The following is a 13,781-nucleotide window of genomic DNA, read 5'->3' on the forward strand; positions in this document are numbered from 1 at the left end:
AAAAATGCTGTCTATATTATTTAGCTCAATTTTTATTTCTGCAAGTGTTTATTCAATGACACTGGTGAGTGGCCTGGGCACAGAGTTCACTCACTATGTCCCTTTGGTAGAAGAGTTGGTCTAGCAAGTCAAGGCCAGCAGCGCTGCTTTGATGCTGGCTGTATTGCCTCAGTGGAGGAGAAAGGGCAGCTAATGAAGAGCTCAGAACAAGGCCAGACATCAGTCTGATAAGAGAGAGGAGAAGTGTCCTTATTGAAGTTTAACTCTGGCTTTGCTTCATTTCCTTTGATGAAGCAGATGTTGCCTTAGTAAATATAAGCAAATGAATATTATTAGGGAAAAGATTTCCTTTTTTCTTCTGTGTTATGAGAGGAGTAGACATTGTCAGCATAAATTCTTCACAGGCTGAGAATATTTCCTGGTGTTTAGTGCAACATCACATCACATCTAAAGCATCTTCATTATTATTCAGGTGGAGATCTGCTTGTGTGATGGAAGATGAAAGATGGAATTTTTGTAGCTCAATTCTTTTCCTGAGTCGTGCTTGAACTGCCTTCTTTATGTGTTGTTTTTAATGGCAGCCTAAAAGACCCCATTATAGCAGCTGTGGAAATACATTGTTGAAAGGAAGAAAGAAAAATTTTGCCTGTTCAGCACGCATAATAACTAAGAGTAGCGTGTGGCTGTGAACCGACAGACACCAGGCCAGTGTGTGCTGGGAATGGTCAGTAGCCCTAAAGTTCTTGGATAAGATAGTAAGAAAATGAAAGAAATTTATCTATCACCATTCCACTACCATGAAATGTGACTGTAATGAACATTTAGGCTGTTGCTAGGTTTAGTTTACTTGGGACAACCATGAAGCAAAGTTATTTGTTATTATAGAATGTCTTACAGTATTTAAAATGAAACAATTTGGTAATGATTTAGGAAAACCATGGTTGGAGCAATTCAGTATTCTCACATTTATATCTTGTTTCATAGAACATTCCCTGACTTTTAAGAACACAAAACCATAATCATTACCATTATTTTTTTGTATATATACACTTGCCGCCCAATGTGTAAGCTAGAAATCAAGTTGAGCTGTGTACAGCTATGGAGGTGACTTTTAGTTTTAAAGAAAAATTCTATCCAGATTGGTAGATATTTGATGTATAGAACTTATTTATTTATTTTAACTAATTAATTAATTTTTATCTTTAGTATAGGGTCTACAGAGTCTCACTACATAGATCAGACATAGTGATCCTCCTGTTTTTCAGCCTCCTAAGCATTGGGATTACAGGCATACACAACCACGCCCAGTCTCAATCCCCATATCAGTGTGCCCCCGGGGGTGGAGCTGGCACAGCACACCAGGGATTGAACCCCAGCCGCTGCGCTCTGCCTAGGCAGGCCAACCGGATGATGTATGGAATTTAGTAGTGAGTGGGGTGGGAAGGCCATTTGTGAGTGATATGGGATTTTTTTAAAAAAGGGAGAAAGAAGATAGCAACTTTTCTGGAAGAAAAAAAAAATCAAAATTTATCTTCTTTATTAGAGCAGGTTGATGGAGAACAGCTTTTATATTTGTTTTTAAATTGTGGGAATTTATAAGAAATACATCCATTATTAAAAAGTGATCTTCCCCCAACTGTCAAAAAGATACATCTTTTTTTAACCATATGGAAGAACTCCAAGGTTATCTAATGTCTCCTCTTGTGTTGCAGTTTATATCTAGTTACCCTCCCCCAAACTTCATGAGATCATTGTCAGGGCTTTTGGAATGTAATTGCATTGGTGTTCTAACAGGCTTGTACTAGAAGGCAGGTCACTGGCTTCTTAGGGTGCAGTACATCTCCCTTTCAAGGTCTTCTCTTTACTTTCTGCTTCCTGGATGTCACAAGGTGAGCAGCTGTTCCTCTGCCATGTCCCTATGCCACGCTCTTCTTTCTTGGGGGCAGTAAAATATGGACTGAATTATGAGTCAGTGTAAACCTCTCCTCCTTTAAGTTGCCTGTGTTTGGTATTTGTCCCAGGCATGAGGGAAGTGCAGTGTGAGAGTACAAAGATATTCAGAGGGCTTTGTCCTCCTAGTCAATAAAATAACCTTGTCTTCTCAGTAGTGGGGATTGCTAATAATTTACAAATCATCAGAATTGAAAACCAGATAGAACTGGTCTTTAAGAGCCGAAGGTTGCACAGGAGCCATCAGGTGGGATGACCATTGTCCCTACCTGCTGTGGCACCCAGCAATCCTGCTAAAGCCATCTGTGGGTGTCAGGGGGTAGGTAAAGGGCTAAGCAGTTGCATGATTGCACTTTGTACCTGTTCTCATTCTCCTCCATAAGAGTGGGTCTTGAGAGGCTTTCAGAGTTCTTCAGTAGAGATTTGTCACAGGGACAGTGCATGATTCAAGGGGACTCTGCTGACTGCTGCCAGTACACAAGCAAACATGGGTGAGTGTGGTGCCAAGCATCTCAGTGAGACAGTCACATGCAGAGCTCTGTGCCTCAGCAATGGTGAGGACCACACACCATTGTTGGTGTCTCAAACATAGAGCATGGGACTGCCTTACACTTACACACTGTATTTCCCACAACTAAATGATTCCGGAGTTCTTTGAGGGATGTGGGAATGGCTCAGAGACAACAAGCATTCAAATGACCTTGCTGTTGATTATGAGGGTAGGACCTGTGCAGTAACACACTGCAGAGGAAATGAACCAAGGCTGGATAAAAGAGTGTTCATTTGGCAATAGCACTGAAATTCTGTGGAGTGACTGAAGCCTCTGGCGATGCAGAGTCTTCTTGACCCCAACTTGGGAGAATGATAAAGCAAGTGAGATAAATATTAACATTTGAGAAATCTGAGGAAGACTACATAGAACCTGTAAGACAAATTATTAAAAAAAAAAGCTAAGAGAAAGCACAAAATAAAATAAAGTATGTAGAGAGGTCTAGATCCTGTCAAAGATCTGGAGAATATCATATATTCAAAAAGAATGGCTTCTCTCTCATTACTGAATTAGTAATAGCCAGAGGCCCACCTCTTCACCTCTGAGAAGAGAGAAAGAAAAGCATACTTAAGAAATGTGAGGGAACATAGTGTCGTGCATTGACAAAGAGGGTTAATTTATTTAAGCTGAAGATAATAAAAATTGAGGTGAGTGGCCTGAAGCAGTTCCCAGTTTGCAGAAGAACGAGGTTTGAAAAATTTGAGCTTTTGTGTGAGTTAGTTAAGTGGCAAAATGCCTGATTTTACCAGAAGAATTCATTTCAAACTAAACTCAGTGCATTTATTAATATTTAATTCATTGGGGGAGTGCATATTAAGCCCTGTGTGCTTATGGTGAGAGCCCCCAACCCCACCACTGTCTTGCATGCTATGGCTGTCTTTTCTTCGCAGCACCTAATGTGGCTCTTAGCACATAGCAGACAATACAGATAACTTCATGGAGCTATCAAACCCATCTCTTGCCCTATTGTTTTGTATTACATCCTTTTTACATATGAAAATCCTCATTTCCACATGTTTTTGGGCCACCTTTACTCTCTTATTCTCTCTCTCTGTGTCTCTCTTCTCTGTCTCTCTATCTCTGTCTCTGTCTCTGTCTCTCTCTTTCTCCCTCCCTTCCTCCCTCCCTCCCTCCCTCCCTCTCTCCCTCTTCTTGTTTTGTACTTTTAAAGCTAAAAATGATACTTTGATGAAATTTTTGAAAGTTCCTCATAGAATTGCTGAGTAGATTTTAACAAAACTTGGCAAAGTTATTACAGCTCTTTGTGCTGACAAATCTACACGCTGGGGCTATAGGAACAGGAGCTGCTTCAGCTTTGCAGGTGTGTCTGAGGTGTGTGAGCAGCTGCTTTATGGTAAGCTACTTAGGTTAGGTTAGAAAGGAGTCGACACATAACATCCTCTTCTTTCCACTTTCGGAGTGATTACTCAGGAATCAGAGACAATAATCCAAGTAATATCTTTTCTTTCAATAAAGGTAAATTTGGGCATTTGGCTTGATCTATAGTGATAATTGTTATGCAAATTCTGATTTGATGTTTTATTATCCATACCATTATAATAAAATTGAATCTATGAACCTAAAATTGAAGATTTCTCCCTGAAAATAAAACCATGTTAACATACTGTGATGCAATCTTATATAACATGATAGGAAAGAATGCTTCCCATGACCAACAGGCTGTCAGTCACTGATCTCATCTGAGAGATTAGAGGCCCCAGATGTTTAAGGCCCCCCTAGTATTTTCACACAAGGAGTATTCTCTCACAAGAAGTACCAAAAGTAGGAGAAAAGTATAGAGAGTTGAATACCAAAGCTTATGGCCATCGAGAGTTGTTACTGCATCTCTTAGAGGGACAAAAATCTTACCTTCTCCCTCTGAAAGCTGATCTTTCTGTCTTCTTCAGGCCCCTGGAAGGCAGTATATATTACACAGTGCATCAGAACTGCAGTGTCAAATCAATTTCTAAGTCCTTGCATTATATAGGGGTAATAGTCATTCTAATTCTTATACCAGGTTATATCCAGTCTTTTGATTAACATCATTTCAGATTAGTTGTTCAGAGAGATCATATGGTAGCATAAATGAATTCCACATTTTTGTGATGGAAATATGAAAATCCCCTCCATTTATGGGTTTTCCTTTTCAATGAAATTGCCAAGTCAAAGAAATATCAAAATCACCTTGCTCATATCTAAAATCATAAGATGTAAGCCCTGTACATTAAAACTTAAAGAAATTAATTTTCAAAATTATGCCTTCTAGTCTTTTTTAGTTGCAGAGGCATCTACTACACAATCAAGATGAAATGAAATTCCTTTCATGAACTGTAGTTTGAGCTGTCTTGTATTGAAATAAGCTTTTTCAATCCAAAATTTCTCTTTATCTAAAGGGTTTTTTGAAAAATTTTTTTGGCGTATTTCAATTTACATGCAGTCATAAGAAATAATATGGAGGGATCTTATGTATCTTCACCTACCTTCATGCAGTGATAACCCGTTATGCAGCAATAGTAGAAGTCCAGGAGCCTGACATGAGCATTAGCATGGTCCCCAATGTTGTCTAAATTTCACCCGCTTTTCATGCCCCGTGCATGTCTGCATGTCTGTGGATCTCTGAACATTTGTGCAGCCACCGCAACATGCAGGATGGCACTGTTTCATCAACCCAAAGATTTCTTACGCTACTTCTTTGCAGTTACACTTATACCTTATACCCTACCTCAGCTTCAACTCTTGGCACCCTCTAATCTATTTTGTTGCTATAGTTGTTACTTAAGGTGTGTTATATAAGTGAAACCATATTGTATGTGACCTTCTTAAATTGGACTTTTCACTGAGCAACAGTGTTTTGACATTCATTTAATTTGTTTAACATCTCAAGTCCCATTTGTTTTTCTTTCATTTTTTAAAATTTGATTTGCTTTTTGCACATTTGGTTTGAATAAACTTTTTAATTCTCTGGGATAGATAGCTAAAGTGTTATTGGTTAGAGTAGCTGTATCATTTTATATCCCTACTGGGTATGGTTAAGGGAAACATTTTCAGCAGCATTTGGTGTTCATTTTAGCTATTTTGAAATGTTTGTTAATTACTCACTAAGCCTCAGATTTGTGTTCCCTGAACACAAATTAACATTGTTGAATATCTTTCCATATACTTTTCATATGTTCTGGATAATTTCTTTAGTGTAATGTTTGTTGATATAGTTCTCCCATTTTCTAATGTATTGCTTGAGCATTTGTTTTTATTTTTCATTGTTGAGTTTGGAAAGTTTGTTACACATTATAGATGTGCATCTTTTGCCAGGTAGTGGTCATGTGCCTCATTTTTAAAGTTGAAAGGAAATAGTACACACTTAATATTACAAGACTAACTTTACAATTACAAAATTTAAGGCAACAAGCAAAATTTGTGATTCCAAGCAACATGCTGCTAGAACTTAAGGTTTCATCTAACACAGACCTCTGTTATTGCTGTCAAAGATCCAAAGAGGGATTCCAGCATGTTTAATGAAAAGAAGATAGGCAGCCACAATCTCATTTTTAGTTTTACTGGAATTCCAGTGGTCCAGACACCAGGATTTAAATTTAAATTCAACTGTGAGAAATTGTTCATCAAAATGTTAGTTTGGCAACATGCATTTATCGTAGCTGGGGAGAAACTCCACCTGTCTATGAACAGGTTTTCTGCCTCAGTGGCTGCCATATTTATACTCCTGACTATAAAACCTGCTGCCTGGGAGAAGTTTTCCTCTGTCCCTACATTTTTCTCCCTTAGCTCATGAGTTGTGAAAGCTTCATTTCCTCTAAAGCCTGACCCTTTAGTAATCCACAGATGAGGGAGTCATTGTTTAGAAATTTATTGTTCAACTATTTTTGCATTTGCTCTTCTTATTCAACAATGCAATTAGAAATCCCAGCAAGTAGCATCACCCTAATCCATTCTTTATGATAGCTATACAATAGTCAATAGTATAAACATAACCATCTCCAAACCTCCCTGAGTCAATGAGATGTTTTTAGCGGAGGTACAGATCCACTGTGGCCATTCTTGGTGTGTACCCCTTTGTGGCACTTCTCCTAGGATGTGGGAAACGCCTGTAATTTGAAGATGGCAGAGGATGAAATGCCACATTTTTATATTATGTAAGACCATCTTTCAAACATATTTATTCTTGCAATGCTTCTTGCTGGCTTCATGTTAAGTGACCATGTTAAGGAAGCCTGACTGACAGGAACTTGGGGGCCTGCTTCAGTTGGCCTTTGAGAGCTAAACAGCCTCTTGCCAATGACCAGCAGAAAGCCAGAGACCTCAGACCTCTAGACTCAGATGAATTAGTTCTGCCTCTAGAGTGAGTGAGAGAGACAAAAGCAAATTCTTCCCCAGTCAAGCCACCAGATGAGAAAGTAGCCTGGATCATACCTTATTTGCATCCCTGTCAGACTGTAAGTGGATGACACAGCTATGCTACATCTCAAGCCCTGGTCCACGGAAGCCAGAAGATAAAAAATGCACACTGTTTCATGTCACTAAATTTGTGATAAATTGCTGCCCTATAGCAGAAAACTAACATGACTCCTCCTTCAGTTCTTTTGTTATCTTACTAGAAATGATGCTTAAGTGTTTTTTTAAATGTATGTTTATATAATGATGTCTTTATTTTATAGGATAGATTTTTTCAGATGCATGGTTACTGTATTTTATTTTTTATTATGTTTTAACAGTGCTGAGAATACAGCCCAGGGCCTCACTCATGATGGGCAAGTGCTCTACCACTGAGTTATATCCCACTGAGTTGTATTCTTTCTAGTTTTAATAGGTGGTGTTGGATTGTTTTCCCAGTAAGCTCCAAGGATTCATATTTTGCTACAGTGTCGAGGGAGTATGCTTTTTCCTCAATTCTCAATTCTACACTTGGATCCCCTTAGAGCTTATAATTTTCCAGCCTCAAAGACATAAAAAAGATATTATATTACTACTTTAATTTAAATTTCACTGCCTACCAGTGAGTTTGAACATACTTTAGTATTTCTTGGGCACAAGGGCTGCCTATGTTGAGAACTGACATCCGTGTTTATCCTGTCATTTTCCTCTATGCTGAGACTAAATGCCTGACAATGTCAGTTTAAAGGAGGAAAGATTTTGTTTGGCTTAGTAATTATTGGAAAATCTCAGCTATCATCCTACACTAGTAGGGCAGAATCTGTATTTTAACAAAATCCCAGGTGAACTGTATATACACCAGTATATAAACCTGTGGCTCTGCTATAAACTGTTTCAGGGGAGAGAAAACTTGGAAGACATTTCTCCCAGGTTTTCAAAGATACTGGTATCTCCAGAGTTCCATGCAGTGTTCACTACAGTCATTTAAATTCTTTGATTATTGTTGATTTTCAGTTTTCTATAATTATGCTTGTAATAGATTTATCTTTTTTAGTAACTTTTTTAAAGACCAGCTTTCCAATTCTATGTTAGCTTGTTTATTTCAGCTTATGGTTGGTCTAGTATTTCTAGTTCATTTTGATTTAATTTTTATCTCTAATTTCTAAATAAATATTAAGTTGTTTTCCTTTTGATCACAAAAAAACCATGTCAGGTTATACCTTGAGTACAATGGATTTTGTTATTTTTGGCCAGAGTTTTCCTTTCAAATTCCTCTGGTTTCTCCTTTATCCATATGTAATCAAGAATTGTGTTTATAGATTTTTAAGTAATTAAAATATTTTATGTGTTGCCTGGCAAGTGCAAGGGCCTGAGTCTAATCCTTGGTTCTGCCAAAAAAATTTATGTGATTGAATTATGATTATAATGCATCCTCTTTACTTTAAAAATGATTAAAATTTTATTCTGCCCAATTATGTATTTGAAGTTTGTGAATGCAAAATTTATGAATTTTTATATATACCAAATTAATGCTCAATTCCTTCTTCTTTACTTTTTAATTTTATTCTTGCCTCAGATGTGTATGGAACATAGTTCTTATTTAGTACTACAGCTATAGATACACATACCTCGCTCAGTGGTTGCTCATGTCTACTCTTTTATCATCTTCTACCCCGAGGTCTCTGACCTGTTATTTCCCTTCGGGTGATAACGCATGATGCAGTCTCTTGATTCTTTCCAGTTCATAAAGTTTTCTAGGTGTGCCTTCTTTTATTTCTTTTCTTTCTGATTTTTAAGGGTCCACACTGTGTTTCTAATGCATTAGGCCTCCCTCTTCACCCACTTGACTTTCTGGATCTGAGATCAGGACGTATTTTCCCATTAGCAGCAACTGTGCCTGAGCCACAGTTGTCACTGTCTTGTTTTCCTTCCGTTCTTGGCACCTCATCTTTGCTGTGTCACTGCCAAGTGTGCAACTTTCACACATTTCGTGAGTACTGCCCCAGAGCAAGGCAATAATCCCTTTTCTAGTATAATAGCCTCCCTAACATAGTACAGTATAGATTAATATGTAACATAGACTTAAAATAGCTATAGTGGCTTTGATACATAATGTTATACATATAGTTATGTAAACAATAGTTATGTGATAGTTACATATACATAATGGTTAATATAATCATATAGTTATAAAAATATTTTTAAACTCCTCCATTTAATTGAATATAACTGAGATTGTTCAGGTCTTCCAAGGTGATTTGCCACTTGCTTTTTAATAGGTTCTCTCTACATGCCTTTCAGAATGTTCTTCTCAGTCGTCTCCTGGACAAGAGCTTTCCTCTGGGGAAGCCTTGAAAATTGCTTCTGAGACTTTGACTATTTTACTTTATTAGATTTCAATGGGCTTGTTATACTCTCCAAATCCAGTGCTAAAATACCTGTTCTTCTTCAAAACTCCTCTGTATGAGAGAAGTTAGATATAGGCTCGTCTGTTTTCTCTAACCTTACCTTCAGGGTCTCCTTTCTTCCTTGGTATCTGTCTAATGTGCAGACACTTCATCTGTGCTTTATTTTTCCTCAATCAAGAGGCCCTACTTTTTTTACATTTTGTTAACATCCACATTCTTTCTGTGTATGAGGACAGATACAGTAAAGATCTGTAATCCAAAGTTGTGTTTCTTCCTCATTTCAATAACAAATCAAGGCTACCTTGCAGTCCTGGGTTCGATGTGTCATTCTTAAAGGCTTTTCAAATAGGCTCTGTAAAACCGATAGGTTAGTTTCTTCATATTTTCTTTTTAACTCTTGTTGTATTTCAAAACAACATACAAAAAAATAGAGTATGAGGCAGCACACTCAGTAGCATTTACCTACACTGGCCTGTGACTCACTTTAAGAGAACTCTGTGTCCTGTAACCTGGCTGCTTTTGCACAGTGGTGATCCAGCCTACAGATCTGCCCATGAAATACAGTTGACAGAGCCAAGATTGATCCACCCACAGATGCCTTAAATGCATTTATACTGAAATTCTGCTTCTTTTATTGGTAAAAAATGACTCTCTGACCTGTAATGTGACCCCTGTTCCTTTGGCCTGCTTTAAGCCATAACTGTTCTGAAATAAGTCAGGTCGAGTTTAACCACAGGGAAGCCCAGAGACCATGATTACTAACCCCTATATTCTCTCAGCAATTAAAACCCAGCCACACAGTGAAAACAAGTCACAAAAAGCCAATGAGGTTCAAACCAAATGGCCTAGATGGTCAAAGGTTTCCTGTCCTTTCCTGTTACATGCTGCCTGCATTTCTGGCCCACAACCTGGTGAGTTAGACCTGGACAAGGACAGTCAATAGCATTTCTTTTAAATATAGAAAAATCACAAAAAGTAAAGACAGGACTCTAAATAATCAATGAAAAAAAATATGTGGTTTTTCCAGTAACAAGAGATTAGAGATTCTTTGCTTGAACTATCGTTATCCACACAGTATCTATATTCTGTGCTCCCACAATCTGAAAATTGAACTTGACCCGATCCTTAATACTATTTCTCTTTAGTGCTCCCCAAAGCTAGAAATTGAACTTACACACTTATGACATCAGGCTCCTGGTAATGGAAGAAAGGAAGTGTATGTCCTTAAGACTTTCACATTCTGAAGGAGAGAAAGGAGCTAAGCTATTTATCTTAATTTCTTCAAGCTGCTCAAAGCAGAGAAGTATTTCCTCCCTTCGGAAAATGTGGGTCAGGGAGCAGAATACTCTCCTGGGAAGTAGAGCTCCCTTTCCTTGCTGTAACTGTGAGAAGTGGGTGATGGGTAAACTCCTCTCCTAATGTGAGGCTGGAAATGTCAAGATCAAGGCCTACGCAAGCCCATTGTCAGGGCTTTAGCAGGTCCACTTCCTAGTTGTTAGAAAGGTGCCTTTCATCAGAGTTTACCTGCATGACTTTATCAAGACCTAAGTACCTTGCCTTCTGATACAATCCTTCTTAGGGTTAAAGTTTCAGCCTATCAATTTGGAGGGGGGACATGAACATGCAGCTTATAATGTCAACAATCTTCACCTTTTCAAGGCACCTATTACTTCCTGATTGGTGATGTCTGCCTTCACTAATCGTTTGTTTGTCATTTTAAGACAGGGTCTCGCTATGCAGTTCTGGCTAGTCTTGAGCTCACTTTGTAGCTCAGGCTGGTCTTGAACTTGTAATGATCCTTCTGCCTGAGCCTCCCAAGCAGGATTACAGGCATGCACCACCATGTCTAGTTACTAATCATTTGACCAATGTAACATTTTCATGATTTTGCTACTGGGCTACTTTGTGGAATTAAACTCCACATATAATTGGTCTTCCTTTCTGAAGATATTTGAGAATTTATGCCTATAGAAACATATAGACATTGAGTACTTATTGGCTTTATTTAGGAGAATGCTCATATTGAGGACACAGAACAAACTTCTGCTTTTGCATAGAGTAAATCTATCCATTCTTGCACAGACGAGGTGCCATAAATAAAGCTCACTGAGAGGGCTTGCTGCATGGACATTGCCATTCTGATGCCCACCGCATCTGGAGAAGCAGAGCTAAGAGAAAGCAAGGAAGAGCACACACCTTCCTTCCAACCTTCAAGGCAACTTGTTTGCCACTTGCCCCGTGAAAGTCAGGCCCTTACTTTGTTGTCAAATGGGCTTACTTTTCTCTCTTCAAGGGGAGGAACAATTTGCAGAGTTGAGGTAGAGGCTGAAAGGTTTCTCATAACACCATCCTTTCCCTTCCCAGAGATGCAGATAAGATCTTATGTCTTGTTGGAGAAAGAATGTGGAGTGAACAGAAATATAATCATCTCTAATATTAATCATCTTAAGTAGTATTGTCTAAGTGTTAGGCAGGTGGATCCAACTGGTTTATAGAACATATATAGCCCTGGAATGCTAGTAATTCAGCATCACAAAACTTTAGCATGAGTATGTGATTTCTAGTGATATTTTTATGACTTGATTGCATGGTGCTCAAGAATAAACTGTGTAGGTAACAAATAAATGCTGCCTAGGGCAGGCTACTGTGCTGTGTGATTCCACCTCTTGTGCCTGACACACATAGTTAATCAAAGCTCAAATGCATCATACGTTACACATGCTTGTGTGACTTTAGTTTACTCTACATGTGTGTGCCTGTGAGCATTAGCGTTTATTGTTGTTAAGCCATTATATAAATTTTCTTACTTAATTATTAAATGTGGGCTTATGCTATTTCATAAAGTAATTTAATCAATTTAAATATTTTTAGCAGCTGTGGTATAGAAATCATAAAAATATCTCAGATTGGCTTTTGCTTGTGGCATTGTTACAATTACTTATAGAACACCACTGATAATTGAAAAATGAATACTTTCTCATTTATTAATTTCTTGAATGCACAGATTCAACTCAAAGAATAATTTGCCTTTGTCTTTTCACTAGGGTTTTATGACACCTATTTTTCCAGAAAAAAATCCCTGCTTGACCATTGTGCCTTATCCCTGTGATTTCTTTTTTGGCAGAATATACATTTTGTGAACAGCTATTTCCAAGGACAGAGCACAAGAAGAGTAAAATTAGGCAACAAATTCTAAAGAGCACTTTGATAACGCACTAAAAATTGCACCCACTTCCAATGAAGCAGACACTGGTGTGTTAGTTTCAAAAAACAAGGTCACAAATATACCATTAATTTTATGTTCCAGTTTCTCCCTTTTAGAAAAAAATCTAGGAGAAACTTTGTTACCTACAAAATCGTCTGTTTTGTATTCTATGTTAGGCCCTGGACAGTTTCTCTGCACTCCATGTGTCCTAGGCAAGCCGAGTCTTTTTACCCCCATATTTTAGGTAATGTGATTTTTATTTTAGTTTGGAATTCCTCTAATGTTAGAGCTCATATGCATTGCTCCAGTTCATGCTCACACTGATGAATATTAGGAACAGAAATAGTTACATGCAGTTAGAAATGTGCAAAACAGGATGTCCGGTGGAAGACCTTGCTGTCACTCAGCGCCTAGGGAAGATTAGCTTGAATCCAACATATTTATGTTCTTTGAAGATTTCTGTCAACCTCTGGGGCTTTATGTTCCCTGGCAATCACCATCCGATTTTGTATGTGCTGCTTTGGCTGTACATGTGGTTAATTCAACAAAGGCTCTGAGAACATTTGTGGGTTAACATGCACACTCAAAACATTTGTGGGTACACTCGGTTTGTTTGGATGAGCAGATAGTTAAGGAAAAGGGTCCCTTTCTTCATAGGTCAGTAAAAGAAAATAATTATTACACATTCCAGTTTTCCAAAATACTTTGCATTTAGCTTTCATTGAGGTTCAACCTCATGCATTATGCTGTTTTTCATTCTTTTGTGAATTCTTCATTTTTTTCCTTTCTTGTTCCCATATCTTCCTCTTGAATTTCTCTAGAAATTCTGAACATGTCAATCTTTATTTTGCTGTAATACTCTCCTTCTTCCAAATACCTATATAGGTTCAGTAGATATCAAGACTTACAGGGTCAAGAGCAGTTCTCCTGGGGAGCTATTCATGAGTATAAATTTGCTTTTCTGAGAGAATTATAATAATATTCTTCACACTTATGTTGATTTTATCCTATGGAGTAATAGGAGAATAAATATTAAACTGTATTAAGAACCTTCAGTGTTTGTTTTGTAACAGGCCTTATAAAATAGGATAAAAATTAGCCTAAGAATAAGAAATAAAAATTTTCACATTATTTTCGGGCATTGAGCATTTGAATTTTTGTTTGGTTGTTAGTGCTTTGAAAAACCAAACAAACATCTCTAAACTTTTTCATAGTTATTAGCCATTCCCTGTTTTGGATTAAGTGATGTGTGTGTGTGTGTGTGTGTGTGTGTGTGTGTGTG

The 13,781-nt window shown here is 37.8% G+C and overlaps 1 protein-coding gene across 1 annotated transcript in view; it reads left to right on the plus strand.

The window, feature by feature from the left end:
• The window catches only part of Grm1 (glutamate metabotropic receptor 1), a 463,945-nt gene that overhangs the window by 51,639 nt on the left and 398,525 nt on the right, over window positions 1-13,781 (plus strand). The window contains exon 4 of the mRNA XM_004628592.1: window positions 7,635-7,657. Coding sequence (XP_004628649.1) covers window positions 7,635-7,657 — 23 coding nt within the window. The remainder of the gene's footprint in view (window positions 1-7,634; window positions 7,658-13,781) is intronic.

The sequence above is a fragment of the Octodon degus genome, unplaced genomic scaffold (assembly GCF_000260255.1).
Source record: "Octodon degus isolate 3935 unplaced genomic scaffold, OctDeg1.0 scaffold00024, whole genome shotgun sequence".
NCBI lineage: Eukaryota > Metazoa > Chordata > Mammalia > Rodentia > Octodontidae > Octodon > Octodon degus.